The sequence below is a fragment of the Herpailurus yagouaroundi genome, unplaced genomic scaffold (genome assembly GCF_014898765.1).
Source record: "Herpailurus yagouaroundi ecotype Mexico unplaced genomic scaffold, PumYag 187, whole genome shotgun sequence".
NCBI classification, from domain to species: domain Eukaryota; kingdom Metazoa; phylum Chordata; class Mammalia; order Carnivora; family Felidae; genus Herpailurus; species Herpailurus yagouaroundi.
In genome coordinates, this window is record NW_024412418.1 from 17,972,636 (window position 1) to 17,993,429 (window position 20,794).

The 20,794-nt window shown below is 39.7% G+C and overlaps 1 protein-coding gene across 1 annotated transcript in view; it reads right to left on the minus strand.

The window, feature by feature from the left end:
• The window catches only part of CAPRIN1 (cell cycle associated protein 1), a 40,342-nt gene extending 20,210 nt beyond the window's left edge, over positions 1–20,132 (minus strand). Inside the window, exons 1-6 of the mRNA XM_040495482.1 lie at positions 19,950–20,132; positions 19,134–19,349; positions 4,729–4,791; positions 4,529–4,615; positions 385–623; positions 215–297 (exon numbers count right to left, since the gene is read on the minus strand). Coding sequence (XP_040351416.1) covers positions 215–297; positions 385–623; positions 4,529–4,615; positions 4,729–4,791; positions 19,134–19,349 — 688 coding nt within the window. The 5' untranslated portion in view covers positions 19,950–20,132. The remainder of the gene's footprint in view (positions 1–214; positions 298–384; positions 624–4,528; positions 4,616–4,728; positions 4,792–19,133; positions 19,350–19,949) is intronic.
• Between the last annotated feature and the right edge of the window lie 662 nt (positions 20,133–20,794).

Genomic DNA, 20,794 nt, shown 5'->3' on the forward strand with positions numbered 1-20,794 from the left:
ACACACACACACACACACACACACACACACACACACACACACACACAGCAGAAAGGAAAAAAAGGAAATAAACCAAAAAGTAAACAGCAGATGAATGTTACTTACACAATTCTAAAAATTTCTCCAATTAACATTACTGTCAAAAAGAAAACTAACTTTTAAAGATTCTTAGTTACAAAATTATATTCTTAGTTACAACAATTATAATACTCACAGGTTGTTCCACATACAGATTTTTCCTTTCCTTCCAGCAAGTCCCATAGGTGAATGGAGGCATGTTCATACTGCTCATTCAACCTTATAATAATAATTAAAAAGCTAATTAATCACCTTTTAGTTGTCAAGCCAACATTTAGACGTTTCTACTACCAAATACCACTATACCTCAAGCTCATGTCCCGTTCAGGGTCTGCTAATTTGTAGAATTCATCCAACAATGACAATTCCTCTTCAGACAATATTGGCACTCCATTCAATCCTTGCTTCAGATCAGTTCGCACCTCATCATCCCCCAATTTGTCCAAAACATACTGGAGCTCAAGTACAGTTTTTAAACGTTTTTGTTCTGCTTCTTCTCTCATAAGCTGCTCCCGACGTGCAGTCTTCTTTATTGTTTTCTGAATCTGCATAAAAATATTAAGCATAGACATTAAAATGAATTTCACAAAACTCCCAATTTAGTTCAACCAATTTCATTTCCAATGTAAGACATATTTTACTCGATGAGTTATGTGATCCTGATACACAAAATGCTGATTCCTAACGTACAAATAGAGTTTAGTATCTAATAACATCATCTGTTTTAAGCAGATGTTAGAAATTCAGAACACATCTTTCTTTCCCTATAAGGTATTATTGTAACACTAAATGTTGCCAATAAAACAATATATTTGGGATTTGCTTCAAAATAATCTAGCTGACAGGGAACAAGGGACTATATCAAACAGGACTGTCCATGAGATAAAAACTGTAGAAGCTGGGTATGGGTACAGAGGTATTCATTATATTCCTTTCTTTAGCTTTGAAATTTTTCATAATAAAAAGTATAAGAATTAAAATTTCTAATTAAGAACCCGAGCCAATTAAAAAAGAAACCCGAGTACAGCAAAATAAAAAAAAAATCTTACCTATATCCATCTCCTCTATGGAAAACTGGTCCAAAATTTTCATTTTAAGTACCTACTATCAACTTAAAAAGAGATGCTAAAACCCACCACTGCTTCCTCACAACCCACTTGCTAGTATTATACTATCCCAACATTTTGAAAATAGTGACTAAAACTAACTTGTTTTTATGAATAAGGGGATGCTGGCAGAGAAAAAGAAGGTGGCAGAAGACAAATAAATGCTTAGTACACATGTATTTTTCCCACTACTCTTTTCCTAGTACTCGTCTTTTACTTTCCTGTGAAGGTTGAAGGGAGAACATCAACCAGACTCAAGTACGTCTCTCTCTTCTCATGTCCAGTGTCAGACTGGGCTCAAAGAATGGTCAGAATTTTAAAGAAAGGTCAATCTTTTCAAGAGCCATGAAAGTGTCTTCCTTCCCACCTTCTTCCCCTTTCTCAAGCCTCACTGGGATAAATTGAGACAGAGAAAACCAAAATAAAGACATACAAAATGTATAATAAAGGGGCGCTTGGGTGGCTCAGTGGGTTAGGCATCCGATTTCGGCTCAGGTCACGATCTCAGAGTTTGTGGGTACAAGCCCTGCGTCGGGCTCTGTGCTGACAGCTCAGAGCCTGGAGCCTGCTTCAGATTCTGTGTCTCCCTCTCTCTCTGCCCCTCTCCCACTCCCGCTCTCTCTCTAAAATAAACAAACATTTAAAAAAAATTAAAAAGATGGGGCGCCTGGGTGGCGCAGTCGGTTAAGCGTCCGACTTCAGCCAGGTCACGATCCCGCGGTCCGGGAGTTCGAGCCCCGCGTCAGGCTCTGGGCTGATGGCTCGGAGCCTGGAGCCTGTTTCCGATTCTGTGTCTCCCTCTCTCTCTGCCCCTCCCCCGTTCATGCTCTGTCTCTCTCTGTCCCAAAAATAAATAAACGTTGAAAAAAAAAAATTATAAAAAAATTAAAAAGAAAAGAAAAGAAAAGTATAATAAAGGGAGTAATGGGGGAAGAGAGACATAGGAGAACAATAAAGTCTACAAGAAGACAAATCTATGATGGCAGCAGAGAGGGCAGCAGATTAAATGATATTTAGCAGTTAAGTGGCAAGTGAACAGTACATATGAACAGAGATATGAAATCCAAGCTAGGGCACTCTAGAAAGCTTTCAAGGAGAAAGGAACATAATCTTACTGGGGGTAAGGGGTACAATTTTAGGACAGAGAAGCAGCCACTAGCCAAAGGCAGGAAATATAGGAATAGAGGCAGGAATATGAAATAAGTCAATAAAACCAAAGAAGTAAGATAAAGAATGCCACTCTGAATAAAATGAGCAGTTCAAGTAAGGAAAATATGAAATCTAGAAAAGGTAGGCTGGAGCTTGATTAAAGAATTCTTGAATACAAAACAAAAAAAGGTGTTTAACAATTGTGGGAAAGTGCGATAAAGGATCAGAGTTCAATAAAAAGACTGCCAATGAAGTTAAAGACCCAATGAAAAGTTCCTGAAAATACCAGTGTTAACATAAAAGCAAAGGAGACTACAAGTATTTTCACTTATACAGTGTTAGTAGTTTTAGAAATAGACTGATTCTATTATTAAATTGTATAGCAATCCTACTTCTATGACCCATAAATTTTTTTTTAATCAGAAAATTAATTGGCCAGGATTCATCTGACCTAAGTGGATCAATTCCCAACTTGGGTGTAAATTAAGTTTCATTTATTCCATTTTGAGGGATACCATCAATATTTTACAACTTTAATCAAATTTAATAAGTGCATGAAATATATTAATTATGCATCAAATATTGCTCACAACCCTGAGATGAGGGAGGTACCATTATTATCATCATTTTACAGATTAGAAAACTGAAGCAGTGTGACGGCCCCACTCCTCTCCCCCCTTCTCTTTTGATACTACTGGTTCTGTTTGTCTGGAAAACCCTGAGTGATATAGGAATAGACAAGTTAAGTAACTCAAAGTCCTACAACTATTAAGTGGCAGAATCAGGGTTCAAACCAGACAGTATGGTTCCAGAATCAGAACTTTTCATCTCTGTACTGCAATGTCTCTCATCACATAATAAATTGTTTTGTTTATTCATTTTACCAAATCAGAGGCAGTTTTGTATTTCAGTGCTTTTAGCCTTTCTCCAAATAAGCTAATACTAATTCAGAAGATTAATTTTCTGATCTCAACTTTCAAATTATTTGACTTTGCCTGTATTTCATTTTTGTCCTGTTCCCAAAGGTTTCTATCACATCAAAAGATGTATGGGAAAAACACAAAACCACTTTACTTTGTTGGATCACGAGTTGATACAAGAGCAATGTATCCCACTCTGCCACATTCCTTAAGATCCCTAATGGAGACAGTGATTACCAAAAAAAAAGACCTATTTTCTGATAGTTAACATAATTATAAGATGGTCATTAGGTATAAAGGAATATACAGAAAATAAATGCCTGCTATATTTATATATACACGTATATACAAGCTAATTTTTTAGAGATCTTCAGGGTATCTCCTATATATATATTTGTCATATCTGAGACTCAGTCCTTTTAAAAGGCATCTTTCAGAGCCCAGATGTCCATCAACTGATGAACAGATAAAGATGTAAAGATGAACGGATCAGTGATGAAAAGGAATAAAATCTTGCCATTTGCAATTAACGTAGATGGAACTGGAGGGTATAATGCTAAGTGATATAAGTCAGTCTGGGACTCCTGGGTGGCTCAGTCAGTTAAGTGTCGGACTTCGGCTCAGGTCATGATCTCACGGTTTGTGAGTTCCAACCCCGCATTGGGCTCTATGCTGACAGCTCAGAGCCTGGGCCTGCAGCCTGCTTTGGATTCTGTGTCTCCCTCTCTCTGCTCCTCCCCCACTCACACTCTCTCTCTCAAAAATAAACAAACATTAAAAAAAATTTTTTTAATGTTTAAAAAAAAAAAAGTCAGTCAGAGAAAGACAGATGTTTTCATTCATACGTGGAATTTGAGTAACTAATAGACCATAGGGGAAGAGAAGGAAAAATAAGTTACAGAGAGGCAAACCATAAGAGGCTCTTAAATACAGAGAAGAAACTGAGGGTTGATGGGGGTGGGGAGTTGGCCACTGAGGAGGGCACTTGATGGGATGAGCACTAGTTGTACATATGAATCATGGGAATCTACTCTTGAAGCCAAGACTACACTGTATATACACTGAATGTTAGCTAACTTGACAATAAATTATTTTTAAAAATTTTAAAAAGGCATCTTTCAGGTGTTACTTTAAACTTTACAGAACTGGAAAGCATCTTAGATATAATTGGATCCAATCCTCTCATCTTACAAAGAGCTTATCAATCGTAAAGAAATAAAATTTTTGCCTTCCTTATTTTTAATATTTCATAAACATATATAGTCTTCTACTTACATCTTGACTTAATGCCATGAAACTCCTCTGTAATTCTTTTGCAAACTCCAAGTTATTTGTGACTTCCTGGTACTTAGATACGGCATCCTAAAATAACAAAGACAGAGCCCAACTTTACTGGAAACATAAAGAACCACAAAATTAATTTTCTTATTAAAAATAGTGAGCAGAAAATCTTCAATAAAATGTAGCATCTTTACCAGCTGATCTTGATTAAGCCTTTCCCCTTTGTTCATTCGTTCCTGGTAATCATCAAGCTTGCCCTATGTAAAAAGAAAAAAAGAATTATGACCCACATTTTAAAGTATATACCAGCCTAACCATGCTGAAATAACAAACCCATATAATCCTCTAAGTTTGTCTCAAATCTTGCCCTAAAGATAATTTTTAGTTAACTTCAGTTTAAGTTTGTACATAAAATAACTTAGTTTAATAAATAGTGCGCTAAAATATGAATGCAGACACTCCAGCCCCTGCTGAATAATAACCAAATTCCACAGTATAAGCCAATGACATGATACAACACTGCTTATTTAGGTTTCTCAAAAGAGATATGCATCAGATGGCCTGCACAAATGGTTCCTACCAACATGGGTGAAGGCCACAATTTGGTTATGATCCTACTTACACAGAAGCATATCAGACATTTTATAATGTTAAATTCTTGTCCCTTCCTCACCCCCTGCCTCACCTCACTTCCTCACTTCGTGTGACTAAGTGGTATAAAAAGAGTGTATTTTCCCTGAAAAAAACCCATGTGCATACGGTCTTTGATAGGCCTCTTCCATTTCTCTTGAACAACATGATACTCCAAGCTATCACATCACCTATGGATAGTGCATTACTCAACAGCTTTGCTTTCTTTTCTCACAAATGGAATTAAATATGACAGTGGGACAGAAAATTAACCTCTGGTTTAAGTCATCTTTCTCCCCCCAACTAAAATGAAAATGTTGGCAGTTTCCCAGGCTACTATTAGATAAGACCCCAAAGAAAAGTATTACTCAGGTTAATACAATAGTCAAAAATTCTTGACAATTCTTGATAGTAGTCAAGTTATTGTTTTAAAAGTCAGAGGAGCAGGAATAAGTAGAAACCTAAACTAAAGGGGACAAATTTTGAAATTAATATAATCACAATAAATTATAAACATATATTGTTCCTCACCCTTAGTAATAATAAAATTAGCCACGAAACACAAAATCTGATAAAATGCATTCAGGGTCAAGAAACAAGTTTAAAAACAATACTAAAAAGTTGTTTTAGGTCAAATCATCCATTTTCTTTGCACCAGAACCATTAGTCAAGTTGCATAACCATTCCACCCTAAATTAAAAGCCTAACAATTCCTTAGTTATCCTAGAGGCAAATAAAACCAAAATAAACATTAAAACATTAAAGGCTGGTCCAAGTACCCAATTTTATGCTTAGGTAGACTATTTCACACAATAACCTCCGGCTGAAGAGGTATAAAATTCAAGTCTACCAGTTGAAAAATGCAAGTTTTTTCTACACTGATCTGACAGGCCTAATTCCAAGTAAAAAAGATAAGCTCAACTGTCTCAGAATACTCTCTGAGGATGAATAAAGACAACTCATTCATTTTTTAAAAGGGTAGGCTATTTTAAAGAAAAAAAAACAAGATTTGCTTTTGATGATGACTTAGGGTATAATAGCACTTTATTATAGTCAGGATTCCTCTATTTAGAAATATACAGATAACAGAAGATACGCAAATGGAAAGAGGGCCTGAAATGTAGTGCTAGTACAGTAAAGATTCTGAATTCACTGCTAGGCAAAAGAAAACTGCTATTAGCTCATACCTAGCATTTATTATCTTCCTTTTTCATACATTCTTCAAAGAAACTGTTGCTAAATCTAAAATTAATACAGAGTTGAGTGCAGTATATATCCCTTACAGGGTAGAGTTTTACATACCTAGTTTAGCTCTATCATTTAATGGCTTACAAATTTAAAACCATACATGCCAATCAAAATGGATGTCAAATCGAATTCCTAAATCATGATGGTTTATATGTAAAAATATATATGAAAAGCTTTTTTAATGTTAAGAATGTACCTGAGTGGTAGAACTATAGGTGGAACTTTTATCCTTCTGCTTTGTTTTGTACACTTAGATATTCTGCAATGAACAGTTTGTAAAATAAAAAAATTATAATTTCATGCTATAAAAAAGTTATTAAGATTGGCAGATTTTAGGATACTGCCAAGACTTTAACCTATAATAATCTTTGAATATGAATCTATATACTATCCTATAGTTGGGCAAGCTACCCTAAAGGAGAAACGCTCCAAGGGCACCTGTGTGGCTCAGCTGGTTAAGCGTCCAGCTCTTGGTTTTGGCTCAGGTCATGATCTCATGGTTCATGAGTTTGAGCCACACACTGGACTCTAAGCTGACAGTGAGGAGCCTGCTTGGAATTCTCTCCCTCTCTCTACCCCTCCCCCACGTTCTCTCTCTCAAAATAAATAACCTTTAGAGAAAAGCAAAGCTCCAATTTTCTACACAATATCAAATTTAGTATTTATCCAACCCAAACTCTACTGCAGATTGCATTTTCCAAAAATGGCCACATCTGTAGCTCTACATACTGTTCACTGCACCATTAAGAACTAGTCCAATTCCCCTGCCATTGTACTAAGTGGGGTTCAACCAACAGAGTACAGTGGAAGTGATCCTGTACAACTTCCAAGGCTGTGTCATAAAAGCAATGTATCTCTGTCCTATTTGCTAGTCACTAAAAACATTTGGAGTCCCAAGCTATCATTTAAGAAGTCCAATAACCCTTCTCACGGTTTGTGGGTTCAAGCCCCGCATCGGGCTCTGTGCTGACAGCTCAGAGCCTGGAGCCTGCTTCGGATTCTGTGTCTCCCTCTCTCTCTGCCCCTCCCCTGCTCATGCTCTGCCTCTCTCTCTCTCAAAAAATAAATAAAACATTTAAAAAAATAAAAATAAAGATGTCCAACAACCCTGAGGTTGCCATCCTATGAGGAGGCCAAGCCATGAAGAGGTCTTATTTAAGAATTCGGGTCAACAATCCTAGTGTTAGAATCATAGCCCAAGCACCAGACATGAAGCAAACAAGCATTATTAGTCTTCCCAGCTGAGGACCCAGGAATGATTAGTGCAGAGACACCAACCCCACTGTGTGTCCTATCTGAATCCCTAACAGGCAGAATGTGTGCATAATAAAATGAAGTTTTGGAGTAATTTATCACACAGGAGTAACTGGAACAAGGGTAAAAGAGAAATCAAAAGAAAGGGAAAGCAGCTGCTATGCAAAACTCCGTTTCACAGTACACATCTTCATGAAATACCGTCACCAAAAAATAGGCAAAAGGACTCTGTGCAGCCAAAACAAAGATCTATTTCATTAGAACTCGTACATCTGTTTCTTTTCATTTTTATAATGCTATAACAGGTTTCAAATTTATCAATTCATAACAATTTAAGAGCCATAATTTAAAAAAAAAATTTTAATGTTATTTTTGAGAGAGAGCGTGCACAAGCGGGGGAGGGACAGAGGGAGACAAAGAATCTGAAGCACAGACAAAGAATCTGAGCTGTCAGCACAGAGCCCAATGCAGGGCTCATACCTACAGACTACAAGATCATGACCTGAGCCAAAGTTGGACATTTAACCGACTGAGCCACCCAGGCACCCCGAGAGCCCTAATTTTGAAAGGAAGGACTGCCACTAACACCACAAGAAATGACAGTTCACTGTGACAGAAGAAATATGTTCAAAAATCATGACATAACTTAAAAATCTCAAGGGTCTTTAACAGAAGATTTTCAAAAGCAGACCACACTTCCTTATATCTGGTAAGATGAATTAATACAGCTATAGTGTCCGATAAAAAAAAATGTTAATCAAATGAATGGAAACTACAGGTCTTTCATGAACATTTTTCTAACCATAATAAAACAAAAGTTTCATTACAGCTTTACATTTGTTCCTCTATATAGCCATTAACACTTGCTATTCTACTGTTATAAATATCCCGTCCCCTTGTCCTTACCCGACCTTTAAAAAAGCAAGATGCTGAGTCTGATCAAAGTGCCTAATAAACAGCTCTCATTTGAGGAAACTCAAAACTTACTAATAAGACTGCAAAGACAATGAAAAAAGTGTTCTACATTAAAAGGCACTAGGTGTTTTTTTTTCCTTTGTCCATATAATACAGGATCTCCTGGTTGCTTGGGTGTATAAAGACTTTCATCACCATGAAATTTGAACTAAAGGCACCTCTGTTCACTATTACACATAATTAACTCTACATAGCAGAGACCCTGTATTAGTCTGCAAGTCAGTGATTTCCAAAGTGTGGTCCCCAAACCAGCAATACATCAGCAACAGCTAAGAACTTATTAGAAATGTGAATTCTCAGGGTACCTGGCTGGTTCAGTTGGTGGAGCATGCGACTTCGATCTTGGGGTTGTTGAGTTAGAGCCCACGCTGGGTGTATAAATTACTTTTACAAAATTAATTTTTTTTTTTTTTTGAGAGAGAGAATGAGAGGCAGAGAGAGAGAATCCCAAGCAGGTTCTGCACTGCCATCGCAGAGCCCGATGTGGGATTCGAACTCACAAACCATGAGATCATGACCTGATCTGAAATCAAAGGTCGGATGTTTAACCAACAGAGTCACCCAGGCACTCCCCCACCAAAATTAAATCTTTAAAAAAGAAAAATGACATGTAAATTCTCAGGCACCACCCCAGACCTATTAAATCAGAAACTCTGGGGGCTGGGACCCAGCAATCTGTGTTTTTGTTTTTTTTTTTTTCAACATTTATTTATTTTTGGGACAGAGAGAGACAGAGCATGAACGGGCGAGGGGCAGAGAGAGAGGGAGACACAGAATCGGAAACAGGCTCCAGGCTCCGAGCCATCAGCCCAGAGCCCGACGCGGGGCTCGAACTCACAGACCGCGAGATCGTGACCTGGCTGAAGTCGGACGCTTAACCGACTGCGCCACCCAGGCGCCCCCAGCAATCTGTGTTTTAACAAGCCCTCTGGTTGATTCTAATGTGTGCTTAAGTGTGAGAAACACTAACCTAGATCAAATACATTGCAATTCACTTGTAATAATTGAGTCTTAGAAATAAGAAATTATTCTGAATCACACAACCAATACAAACTGTGACCATAAAACACATTATATGGCAACCTCAATTTGGTTAAAGGTTTAACATTAAACAACTCCGAAAACTTGTTGAATAGTGGTTTTCTAAACCAGCTTATAAATCTATTTAACCTAGTCATTAGTTACATAAGAAAAAATCCATTTATGATCCAAACATTGAAGGGGTACCATCTTCCATTCATAAATACTACTTTTATTAAGTTCTGCATTGTGAGCCAAGCTCCAGAAGTTTAGAGCACTTAAACTCACTGGTGAGTGCCAAATTTTGCACTAGAAACAGAAAGCCTCATAGAAAAATCAACTGGTTTAATTTTCTACCTTTGAAAATGAGGTTGGTTTGCAATCTCAGCTCACTCCTAAGTAGCTTTCAGAGATCTCAAAAAGAAAAAAAAAGGATGTATCTGCACTAGTCTCATGAGTAGACTACTCAAAGACAAACTTCATTCCTATGGTCACATCCCATCCAAATGGCTTAAATTAAGTCCAAGTAGAAAAACTGTGCATTTGAGGTTAAAATTTGCAGTATGAACTAAATCAATATATAAATAAGAAACTGCCTTTCACAATGACTGATCTAACATGAACTCCGATGAACGCAAAGGGGCAAGGATAGGAGCAAAGGGCTCCACACAAACACAGCTTTTTTTTTTTTCTTCCCTAAGCTAGAACATGGCTGCCTAACACCTAGTTAATAAATTGGCTGATACACATATCATCCACATAAAATGAACATTAAGTATTTTTTTCTAGAAAATGGAGTTGTTTTCCTAGCATAAAAGGAAATCTTTATCAAAGAGCCTATCACAAAACCGGTAACAAAAACCTGCTCTCTTACATTCTATCTGGAAATAATTATTTAGAAATTCTATTTAGGGCTCCTTTTCAAACTACTGAGCATCCTAAGAGTATTAAAGGTTCACTTATAGCACCACATATGATTAAGATAAAAATCAGGCCATTTCCCAGATTATCTGGTCTCTAAAGGGGAACCATAGTATGGAGATGTGACTATGCCCAGTAAATGTCAAAAGATTATATGTATATGTGGTCCTGACAAATGATTACCCAAGAAGTACAGCCCAGTCCTATCCCCTATCTCCTGTTTCTTTGTTGCTTTTAATAGCTGACAGTATTCACTACATGACATTCAAATTTAAAATATCAGGTAGCTAACCCTATCAGCAAGGACTATTATCAATCATATTTCACCTAATTAGAAACTGAAAGGGCAGTTAGTAACTTGCATAAGGTCATAAGTCCCAGAAAAATCATTTGTGCCTCATTACACCCCTCTTTTTTGTCACTCTGGATTCTAGACATTGCTACGTTTCATTTTTGCCCTGCTGCTGTTTTCCTCCCTTCCTTTCACCAGAGTAAAAATTAGGTGACTTAATCGCGGTACACCTAGATCTTTCACTCTTCCCAAAGATTTTTTCACCACCACCGAAGTTACTTAACTGAAATGGTTTTTAAAAATTCAATACAGTGCTGTGAGGATGCCAGATGATGAATATCCAGAACAGCTATCCTCCTGAGCTTTCCTTCCTTCCTGTTAGATCTGAAATTTCATAAATGAATAAAGAAAACATTTTTTTAAATTACACAATTAAAAAGAAATAGCAAAGGAGAGGCTCCAAAAAACCAAATTCCTTAACTAGACAATTATAAACAGTCACAACAAGAAAGATTAGGAGGGGACAACATCTGAAAAAACTAGCTTAGCTACCCAAGAAACTGTATCTTCTGTTCTGAATTAAGAAGATCTCCACACTGAGACAGAAAATTTAAAAATAAAGCCTAAAATAACAAAAGTAGTAAGAGCACCCATCTAGAAGCTATTTTGTGTCTCCAGGCCAAATAAATCACTTCTCAGTACTGAAAACCTATAGAAAGACAAATGTAAAAACAAAAGATAAAGATTTTTCTTGTCAACTTTCCATAATCTTCAGTGGACTTTCTAGACATTATTTCAAGTCCCCAATCCCTACATTCCCTGTTCTTCACCTAGAAACATCAGTTCTGACTTTGCCCATATAATGGTAGGCAGCTGACTGCCTCCTGTTTACCCTCCACCAGTTCAAATGACAATTAGTTGCTAATAAACTTCACAGGAAAGACCGTAAGAAACAAAAGTTTTCTCAATTATAAAAAGGAGGGTAGAGAGAACATATAGTACAATCCATAGATGATCCCTAACAGTGCTCTTCTAATGCTGGAAGACTTCTCATGTAGCAGAAGTCTGAGCTGTTCGAAGAAACAAATATTAAATATCGTGTGGGACAGAGGAAGAGTGGGTTGAGAGGTGACTAGCATCAAGATCTTAAAGAGTTGTTCAAAAATGAAATCGACTTTCACAGAGAAATGAGCATTCTACCAGGCCCTAGAAGACTGATTAATGCAGAAACTGAATGAACACTTGTCAAGAATGCAGGATTTCTTAACACTAAGAACAGTAAGAGGATGCTAAATTAGGTGTTTTCTTTTTTGTTTTTTATTTTTACTATTTTTTAAGTTTATTTTTTTATTTATTTTGAGAGACACCAAGACAGCAGGAGTGGGGAAGGGGCAGAGAGGGAGAGAGAGAATCCCAAGCAGGCTCAAAGCCTGATGTGGGGCTTGAACTCACAAAACCGCGAGATCATGACGTGAGCCAAAACCGAGGGTCAGACACTTAACCGACTGAGCCACCCAGGTGCTCCTAAATTAGAGGTTTTCTAAGACAGTTTGTAAGATAATCTTTCAAGCAAATAAGTAACCAGGAGTTTAACTTGACAAGACTTTTGTCCAACTAAAAAGGGGAAAAAAGGTAACAGATAATCCTTATTCCTTGTCCATGGCTGTTAATTATGCAGTTAAATAAGCCTGAATGAATGGAAGCAGCTAACCCTAGTAGGAAAACAAAAAAGGATAATTTTGAAGAGTTCCGGCATCACCCACTTTGAATTCTTAAGTCTAAATCTTGTGCATCTGAAAAACAAATGATTATCAACAATCTTAACAAGTATCTTTTGAATTATTAGTTGCTTTAACCAAACTACTCAGTAGAATGAGTATAGTATATTCGTTACATGAATGATTTAGAAACTCTATTCAAAGTTCAATGTAAAAAGATGAGAACTGTAATTCACTTAAAATGGAGACCAAAAGGTTTTTTCCCAATGATTAAAGTATATTTCAGTTATTTCTATGGCTAGATAACAATATTAAGGGGAATACAATGAAAATTTCTAATCATTTACAATGGTTCAAATACAAAGAATCATCTATTCTCCTTCCTAAGACTATTTACAAATTGTGCTTATAGCACCAAGATTTTAGAAGTGCTCAACTTGCAGGGGGTGCCTGGGTGGCTCAGTCAGTTAAGCGTCCAACTTCCGCTTAGGTCATGATCTCAAGGGTCATGGTTTCAAGACCCACATCAGGCTCCGTGCTGAGCTTGGAGTCTGGAGTCTGGAGCCTGATTCAGATTCTGTGTCTCCCTCTCTCTCTCTGCCACTCCACTTCTTGGGCTTTGTGTGTGTCTCTCTCTCTCTCAAAAATAAATATTTTTTTAAAAAAATTATAAAAGTGCTCTACTTGCCTAATCAACTCTACTCGCTTAAAAAATAGATCAAAAGAAAATTCTTCAGGAAAAATTCCATCTCAGTAAAAACACTAAAGTAAATAGCTCTGTACCAAAAGCATTTTCTCCCTCATGGATTAATCTGTCTTAACAGGATTTTACTGATGAAGCTACAAATATTTCTATATAATGATTCAGTCAAACTAACAAATATTTAGCATTTACCATGTGTAAGGCCCAATATGCTGTCATTCATACTCCCCAAGGAGCTTAACTACCTATTTAGAAAAACACATAAGGTAAGAGCATAAGACAATACAAAATGTCAAGGAAGTATAGAGACAATAGGTAGTACAGGAAGTTAAAGGAAACAGCATCCTTTAGCTGAGTACAGCCAAAAAGCACACCTTCCCTTTTCCTCAGGAAATATGAATTCTGAACTCTGCCCAATAAAGTCTCTGTCATGTATGTTTTTACACTCATACTCTATCCAACAAAAGCACTGGTACAGCTAGGGGGAGAAATAAAGAAATGAGCAGAAGCCAAGCAATTTACAATTCCAACTTTGGCTGATACTGTCTCTTCTGCTACTCCTCTTACTCTTCTCTACTGCTTACATACAATTCACTGCCACCAGAAAAAGGGACCAATTACTAAAATAATATCCAAAGCCTGTAATACAAGAATACGGAAAGGTTGACACACCTCCTACTGCTTTACTGGTAACACTTTTCCCAAATTATCTGGTCTACGACATACCAAGCCTGCATTAAGACGGACCAGTGTGCATCAGGGCTTACTTAAGCACAAAGAGAAATACCAGAATTTAAACTTTAAAAGTTCATTTCATTACAACAATACAGATGTCCCAATGACACCTGACACAATGGGGCTTTACTTGTACTGTTTTTCTCAAGACCCATTACACCTGGACAGCCTAAAAACACAATTTAACAAGATACTAATAAAGGTCTAACAATGAAGAAATAAAAAGCTTTTTCCTTTTGCTTTCAGCATTTTAAAACAGAGGAACTCTAAAATTAAAGATTTAAGTTAAAGCCTTCACCTGGTTCTACAGTACTGGCTTAAACATGAAAAATACTTATGTTGCAGAACATTACAAATTCTAATTGTTCCCATAAAACCAGAGACCTTAGAATTCACTCTTTCCAAACTGGTTGACTTTACATGGGCATCTGAATGAACTCTTCCATAAAATGAATTAGAATAAATTCTAAGATGACTTTAAGGCCTTAAAAGATCTTAGATTCTATTAACAGTATAACAATAAGATCCACGCCAGGTTGTTATAATTTTAACCTTTGAAAGAATTTAATTTTTTTAAAAGATGAAACAGTACTAATCTTCCTCTCCTCCTAAATGTAAACTAAGGTACTAATTACATAAAATTACAACAAACTGTATGTTTAATCTCTAAGTCACACAAAATGTATTCTAATACAAATATTTGCCACATGGGAATTTTCTAGAGTAAAATAACATGGTCAGGTTAAACCAATTCATTCTCATTATAATACTTGGGATTCTACTCTCATGCAAGAAAAACATACTTATAATTATTACACGAGGAAATTCACATCTTTTCCTTTTTAAATTCAAATTTTAAATACTTCTCTTTCTCTCTTTCCCTAACACACACACACACACACACCCACCCACCCACCCACCCACCCACCCATACCCAGGCAGGCAGGCAGAGAGAAACAAATGAAGCATTATAAATGTTTGGGTTTTTTTTTTTTTTCCTGTGACAAGGTGAATGCAAAACAAAGTAATCTTGCCCTCTGCATTGCAGAGAAATAGTTCATGCAACCAATGGAAGAAGCGGATACATCAGCAATTTCAACTGTCAAGGAAAACTTCAGATGTTAGCCCCAAGGAAAGATTTTACTTATAAAATAGTTGAGAATGTTATTATTTCAAAATACTTAGCAAAGAAATTCTGTAGAAAAGCTGCATTGAAAATTCTAAGAGGCACACTGCAATGCTCTAAAAAGAAATGTTATCCTAACAATAATAGCATCTTTTTTCAGTAAATTAACTAAAAAGATCTAAAGAGCAAAAAAGACTTGAGAGAGTAGATGAAAAACAGTACACTTTGGCTATCTGTCTTGATCACATATTGGTTACAAAGCTGTCAGACTGCTCTGCAAGAGAACAGTGGTTAATCTTTCACCTACCAAAATCACTAGTGTCTAAACCTATTATACTTACAAAAAGCATAAAAATTTTAAATGTCATCTATTTAAACATCCTTTATTCTACATCAAAACTGATTACATCTCACCATATAAATAAGCTCTCTCTTCAGTGAAAATTAAAACTTGGTTTCAAAATAACATCTTGCCTAGCCTATAGCCCCGTTTTATACCAACAAACTGATGAAGAAAACTTGGCAATTTCTATTACTTATAAAAATTAAAAGATTTGTAAATGGAGTTTTGCACTTGATTCTTTTGATTATAACTGCATTTCTTCTGTTTGCTAAGCATATACATAGTATAGTCTTTATAAACCCAAATTTCAAAAACTACCAGGCCATTTAGTTGCATTACATAATAGGATCATATTTCATTAATGTTAAGCATGCATTCTTACTGAACAGATGCTTAGCTTTCTTCTAATGGCTTGACTTATCAGAAAATTAACAAATACTTTGTTTTTTTAAATGAAGTACAATAAAATTACTGCAATTCTCCAAGTCTTAAACTAAATGATAATACATTTCTAATAGTAATTTTGGTCAGGATACTGGATTTTAGAATCCATTAAAAAAGAGATTTTGGGGCACCTGGGTGGCTCAGTTGGTTAAGTGTCCGACTTCAGCTCAGGTCATGAGTTCATGGTCGTGAGTTCATGGTTCGAGCCCCACATCAGGCTCTGTGCTGAAGGCTTTGGAGCCTGGAGCCTGCTTCGGATTCCTGTCTCCCTCTCTGCTCCTCCCCAGCTCCCACTCCGTCTCTCTGTCTCTCTCTCTCTCTCTCTCAAAAATAAATAAAGATTAAAAAAAAAAAAAGATTTTGTCCTGAAGACCGTTATGAATAGGTCAAGTCTAAAATATAGCTCAAACAGAAGTTGCTAAATGGACTGAAATAAAAAGAAACCCAGTTATTTATAAATACCATCTTCCTTTACTGCATAAAGGTTTATAAAGATTCAAAACTGACTTGTAAAGTAAATCCTATTTTAGGTTTATTAGAAATGCTCACTACTGAAAAATTAATCATGTTTTGAAAAAAATCACATTTTCATACAGTAAATCTAGATATAGAAAAAATGCAATATAAACTAGAAACCAGATGTGCTTAGAGAAAAATCCAAAATCCTTAAGTCTCTCAAAAAGTAAAACTTAATTTCAATAGTAGTTAGGTCACAACATACTGCCAACTTAGCTATTTAACAAGTAGGTAGCTCAGTCTGTGAGTTACCAAAAAGCTTACCTGTAATTTGACCTTTCTACTACCTAGCACTCAAAACAATGAGAAGACCAAAAAAAAAAAAAAAAAAAAGACGAAATACTTCTGTTACTTTGTGAGGTTTTTTTCCTCCACCATTACAAGAGAACTTTTTAGTACTTACTAGCCTAAGTCTGTAATTACTTTCTCTTCTATGGGGGTGGGGGTGACAGGTGTTAGGCAATGTATACAATATAAACACATACACAGGTGACCTGTCATTGTTCAGGTCCTCATGGGGCTTAAAAACTAATTTTTTTCCATACCCATTTGGAGCACTAGAATCAGTCATGTCATAACTAAATTGGTTGCTAATCAGTACCTGACTTTACATTAAGGGCTTTGAAAAATTACTTTTCAGTCCTTAAAATATGAATATCTACATTTATGTCTATAGTTAACATTTACTACATCATTACTATTTTTGATTCCTATCCTAGAATTCTGAAAATTAAACCATTCAGGCATCAACCAGATTGACGGGATTTATTGTAGCAAGAGGTTTTAAAAAGATTCCTAAATCTTGATTCAGATGGCAGACTCAGAAGATACTGGCCTTGGGCATGCTTATTCCAATACGTATTTAAATGCAACTACTTTACAAGTAAAATACTTTTGTTGCTTTGCTGATATTGATTCATCGATTACTTTTATCATTTATAATAAACTACACTTGTTTATCAAAATAGAGTATCACCAAAAGGTAGGAGATATCCACAATTAGTGCATCTTTCGATTTCAAATAAAAGCTAAGAAATTCAAGTAATATTCCCAGTAGAAAAAATGAGACAGATTAGTATCTAATCTAAAAATGTCTTTTAAAACTCCCAAAAACTATAAAATCAATTAAACAAGCAATTAAAGTAATTAAGGCCTAAATGTCACCATTTTCTTCAAGTTATTTGGCCCAAATTTTAAATAGCTACTATCTCAATCAACATCTTAAGTAACACTGTTAGGGGGGTGACTAAATAAACATTCTTAAATGACTTCTTCAAAATTCAAGATGTTTTATAATAAGTGTCTTACTAGAAGCAGACAAACGAAAGTTATCCAAGCAAAGTTATTTTTCTTAAGGTAAAAGGTAAAAAGTTTGCATAATAGTCACATATGTAATTATCCAATTTTTCATACTACTGATTTGCTTCTCCCTTTCCACCTCCAGTCTTACTGAAGGTGGAATTATTCACTCTGCAGAGACCCTTTCTCTACATATGTACAGGCACACACAGGCACACACAGGCGCGCGCACGCGCACACACACACACACACACACACACACACACACACACGTGCCGCTCCAAACAGAGTTGGTACACTGTCCTGCACTGAAAGCATAAAACAAAAGGCCTACTTGAAGATAAACCTCACGGTGTGACCTAGAATGGCAAACTATTGAATCCAAAAAATTGTGGGTGTGGCTCGACTGTTTTTCGGAGGGGGGCGAGGAAGGCCAGCCGGGGCGGCTGCCTGGTCTCTGCCCTCCCCCTCTGCTTTCGCTTTGTGCTCACAATGCAGCTCCTGTAAAGCGCTTCCCTCTCCTCGCAGCCGCCGCCATGTTAGACGCTCTCTCCATGTGCCCGGAGACCTGGCGATCCCCTCGGTCTAACACGGACCCACGCCCCCCAACGAATCTCGATCGTGGCTGTCTCCCTCCCATCCCTCTCTAAAGTCCCGGAGGGGCAAAGAGCCGCCGCAGAAAATCTTCTCGGCATCGAGTTGAGCTTGAGGCTCAGGGGGGCACCTAGACAATCGAAACAAAGAAGGAAACGTGGGGGCGCCCATCAGATGGGGGCGGGGGGGGGGGGTAGCAAATCGAAGACACACTCAAAAGGGGCCTGACACAGAAGCAATTCTGGGTGAAATCACACTTCTCTTCCAAGAGAGGTGAGGGCACACCGAACAGGCCTCAAGTACACGGTAACCGAGCGGACCAACCCCACGACTGTAGGACGTAGGCCGCCCCAACTCCACCAGGCGGTGGGTTGAGCCCTGAGCCCCCTCACCGGGACCCCTTCATTTCTCCCCGCTGGCCCTCGTCAAAGAAATCGGGCCTCGGTGACGGAGGGAAGGGTATCACACGGCTAGTCTGGCGGCAGGGCAGGCCCCCGCCCTTACACATCCCACTCCCAAAGGCCAAGAAGCCTGGCCCACTGCCGGAGGAGAGTAATAAAGCGGCCAGGGCGGGGGGGGGGGGGGGGGCGCCCCGTCCGGGTCAGGTGACAAGCACCTCCCCTAGGAGCCCGTTTTCAGGGCTCGAAGCTCCGTTTACAGAGCAGGCCGGGCGTGGGGGGTGGGGATGGGTGGAGGGGATGCGACAGGGACGGGAAGAGGGCAGGCCACAGCAGTCAGGATTGGAGCATCAAACCCTCCCTTCCCCGCCAACTCCTGGCACCTTTTTCTTCTCCAGGTTCCGAAGTTTCTTGTCGATCACCCCGAGGATCTGCTTCATGGCCTCGGTCTGGACAGCGCCGGTGCCGGTTACGGGGTGCTGGGAAGCCGGCGCAGCTGCCCCGGCCCCCGCCGCCGCCTCACTCCCGGAGGAACCCGACGGGGGTGGCGGTCCGGACGACTTGCTGCCGCTTCCGCTGTGGCTGGTGGCCGAGGGCATCTTTAGACCGTGAGAGGAGACAAGAAAAAGCGGGAGGAAGGACAAGAGCGGCGAGTCAGGCGGCGGACGGGGCGAGACGCGGGACAAAACGCGCAGCGGGCGGGAGCCTGCGCGAGCGGGTGGGGGTGGGGATGGGGCCGGCGCGCGCCGCCAGGGCCCCAAGGTGCCCTTTACCCCCGGATCGGCTGGACCTTCTCGAGGGGCTTGCTCCTCAAGTCTCCCCTTCCCCCTCCGCCCCCCCTACCCCGGTCCTTTCCACCCCCGCGCAGGCCGCCGGCTCGGCCTACCAGCCCCGGGGTACCGAGGCTCGCGCCGGGGGCGGGGCCTCGCAGAGCCGGCCGCCAACGGCCAGTGCAACGGTCCCCGCCGGGGTGGGCCAGCACTCGTCGCCTGGCGAGGAAAGGAGGGAGGAGAGAGGTCGAGGCTGAGGCGGAGAAGGGTGGAGAAGGGCACTGGAAATGACCGGGGTAGGGGGGGCGGAGGGGGAAGGGGAGACTTGAGGAGCAAGCCCCTCGAGAAGGTCCAGCCGATCCGGAGGTAAAGGACACTCGGGGCAGCGGCCCTCTTCACCGTCAGCGCCTCGGTCCGGGTGGCGCTCACCGTGCGCGCGCAGAGGACGCTGGAAATCCCGAGTGGGCGGCTGAGGGGGCAAGGGTGGCTGTGCGTTCCGGGCAGTGTCGTGCACTCCGTGGGCGCAGGCCGCTTCGCCCTATCCCCGCTGCACCGAGAGCCGCTGCTAGTGAGGCGGAGAGCCGAGAGCGGGAGGGACTTAGCCAGCCGGCCCTCTGGGGCGGAGGGGGCGGGAGAAGCTGCGGGCGGGGGCCTTCGCGGCCGCTCGGGCTGCCCGACGCGAACGCCTGTGGGAAAGGGCCCACCGGGTCTCCTACTGCGCCGCTCTAGCCCCTGCCCTTGGTGGGGGACGGTCGATCCGCGCAGGTCAGGACGGCTCCGGGAGGGGTGCCCCAGCGGAGTCCTGAGTTTTGAGCGAAATCAAATCTAGGGTCCTTCAGGCGAAGTCGCTTGACGTCCAAACGGGGACAATAGGTGTCAAGCAGCTGGATCGGAGCTGGCTCCTGCCCTGTAAAGAGCCTTGGGCCCCCTTTGCGGGAGGCAAAGGTTTCTGCAAGTTAGGGGTACGTGGGGTGGGTGGTGCAGTCCCAGCTTCTAGAATTCCTTCTGTATGCAGAGCAAGCAAATTCCCACACCCCAAAAGGTCTTTGGAAAAAAGCTCGCCTCTAACCCCCACAAAACAATCACCCGGTAACCTAGGAGTTCCCTATAGAACGCGTTGGAAATGAGCAAGATGGGTGGCTTATAAAAAGTCTTAAAACTCGGGACTCATGTTAAAAATTATCTTAAGATGACACTTATCCAATAAACCCGAGTATCACAAATCAGACTTTTTGTTTTGGATTCCTAATACTCGCAAGAGAATGTTAAATACA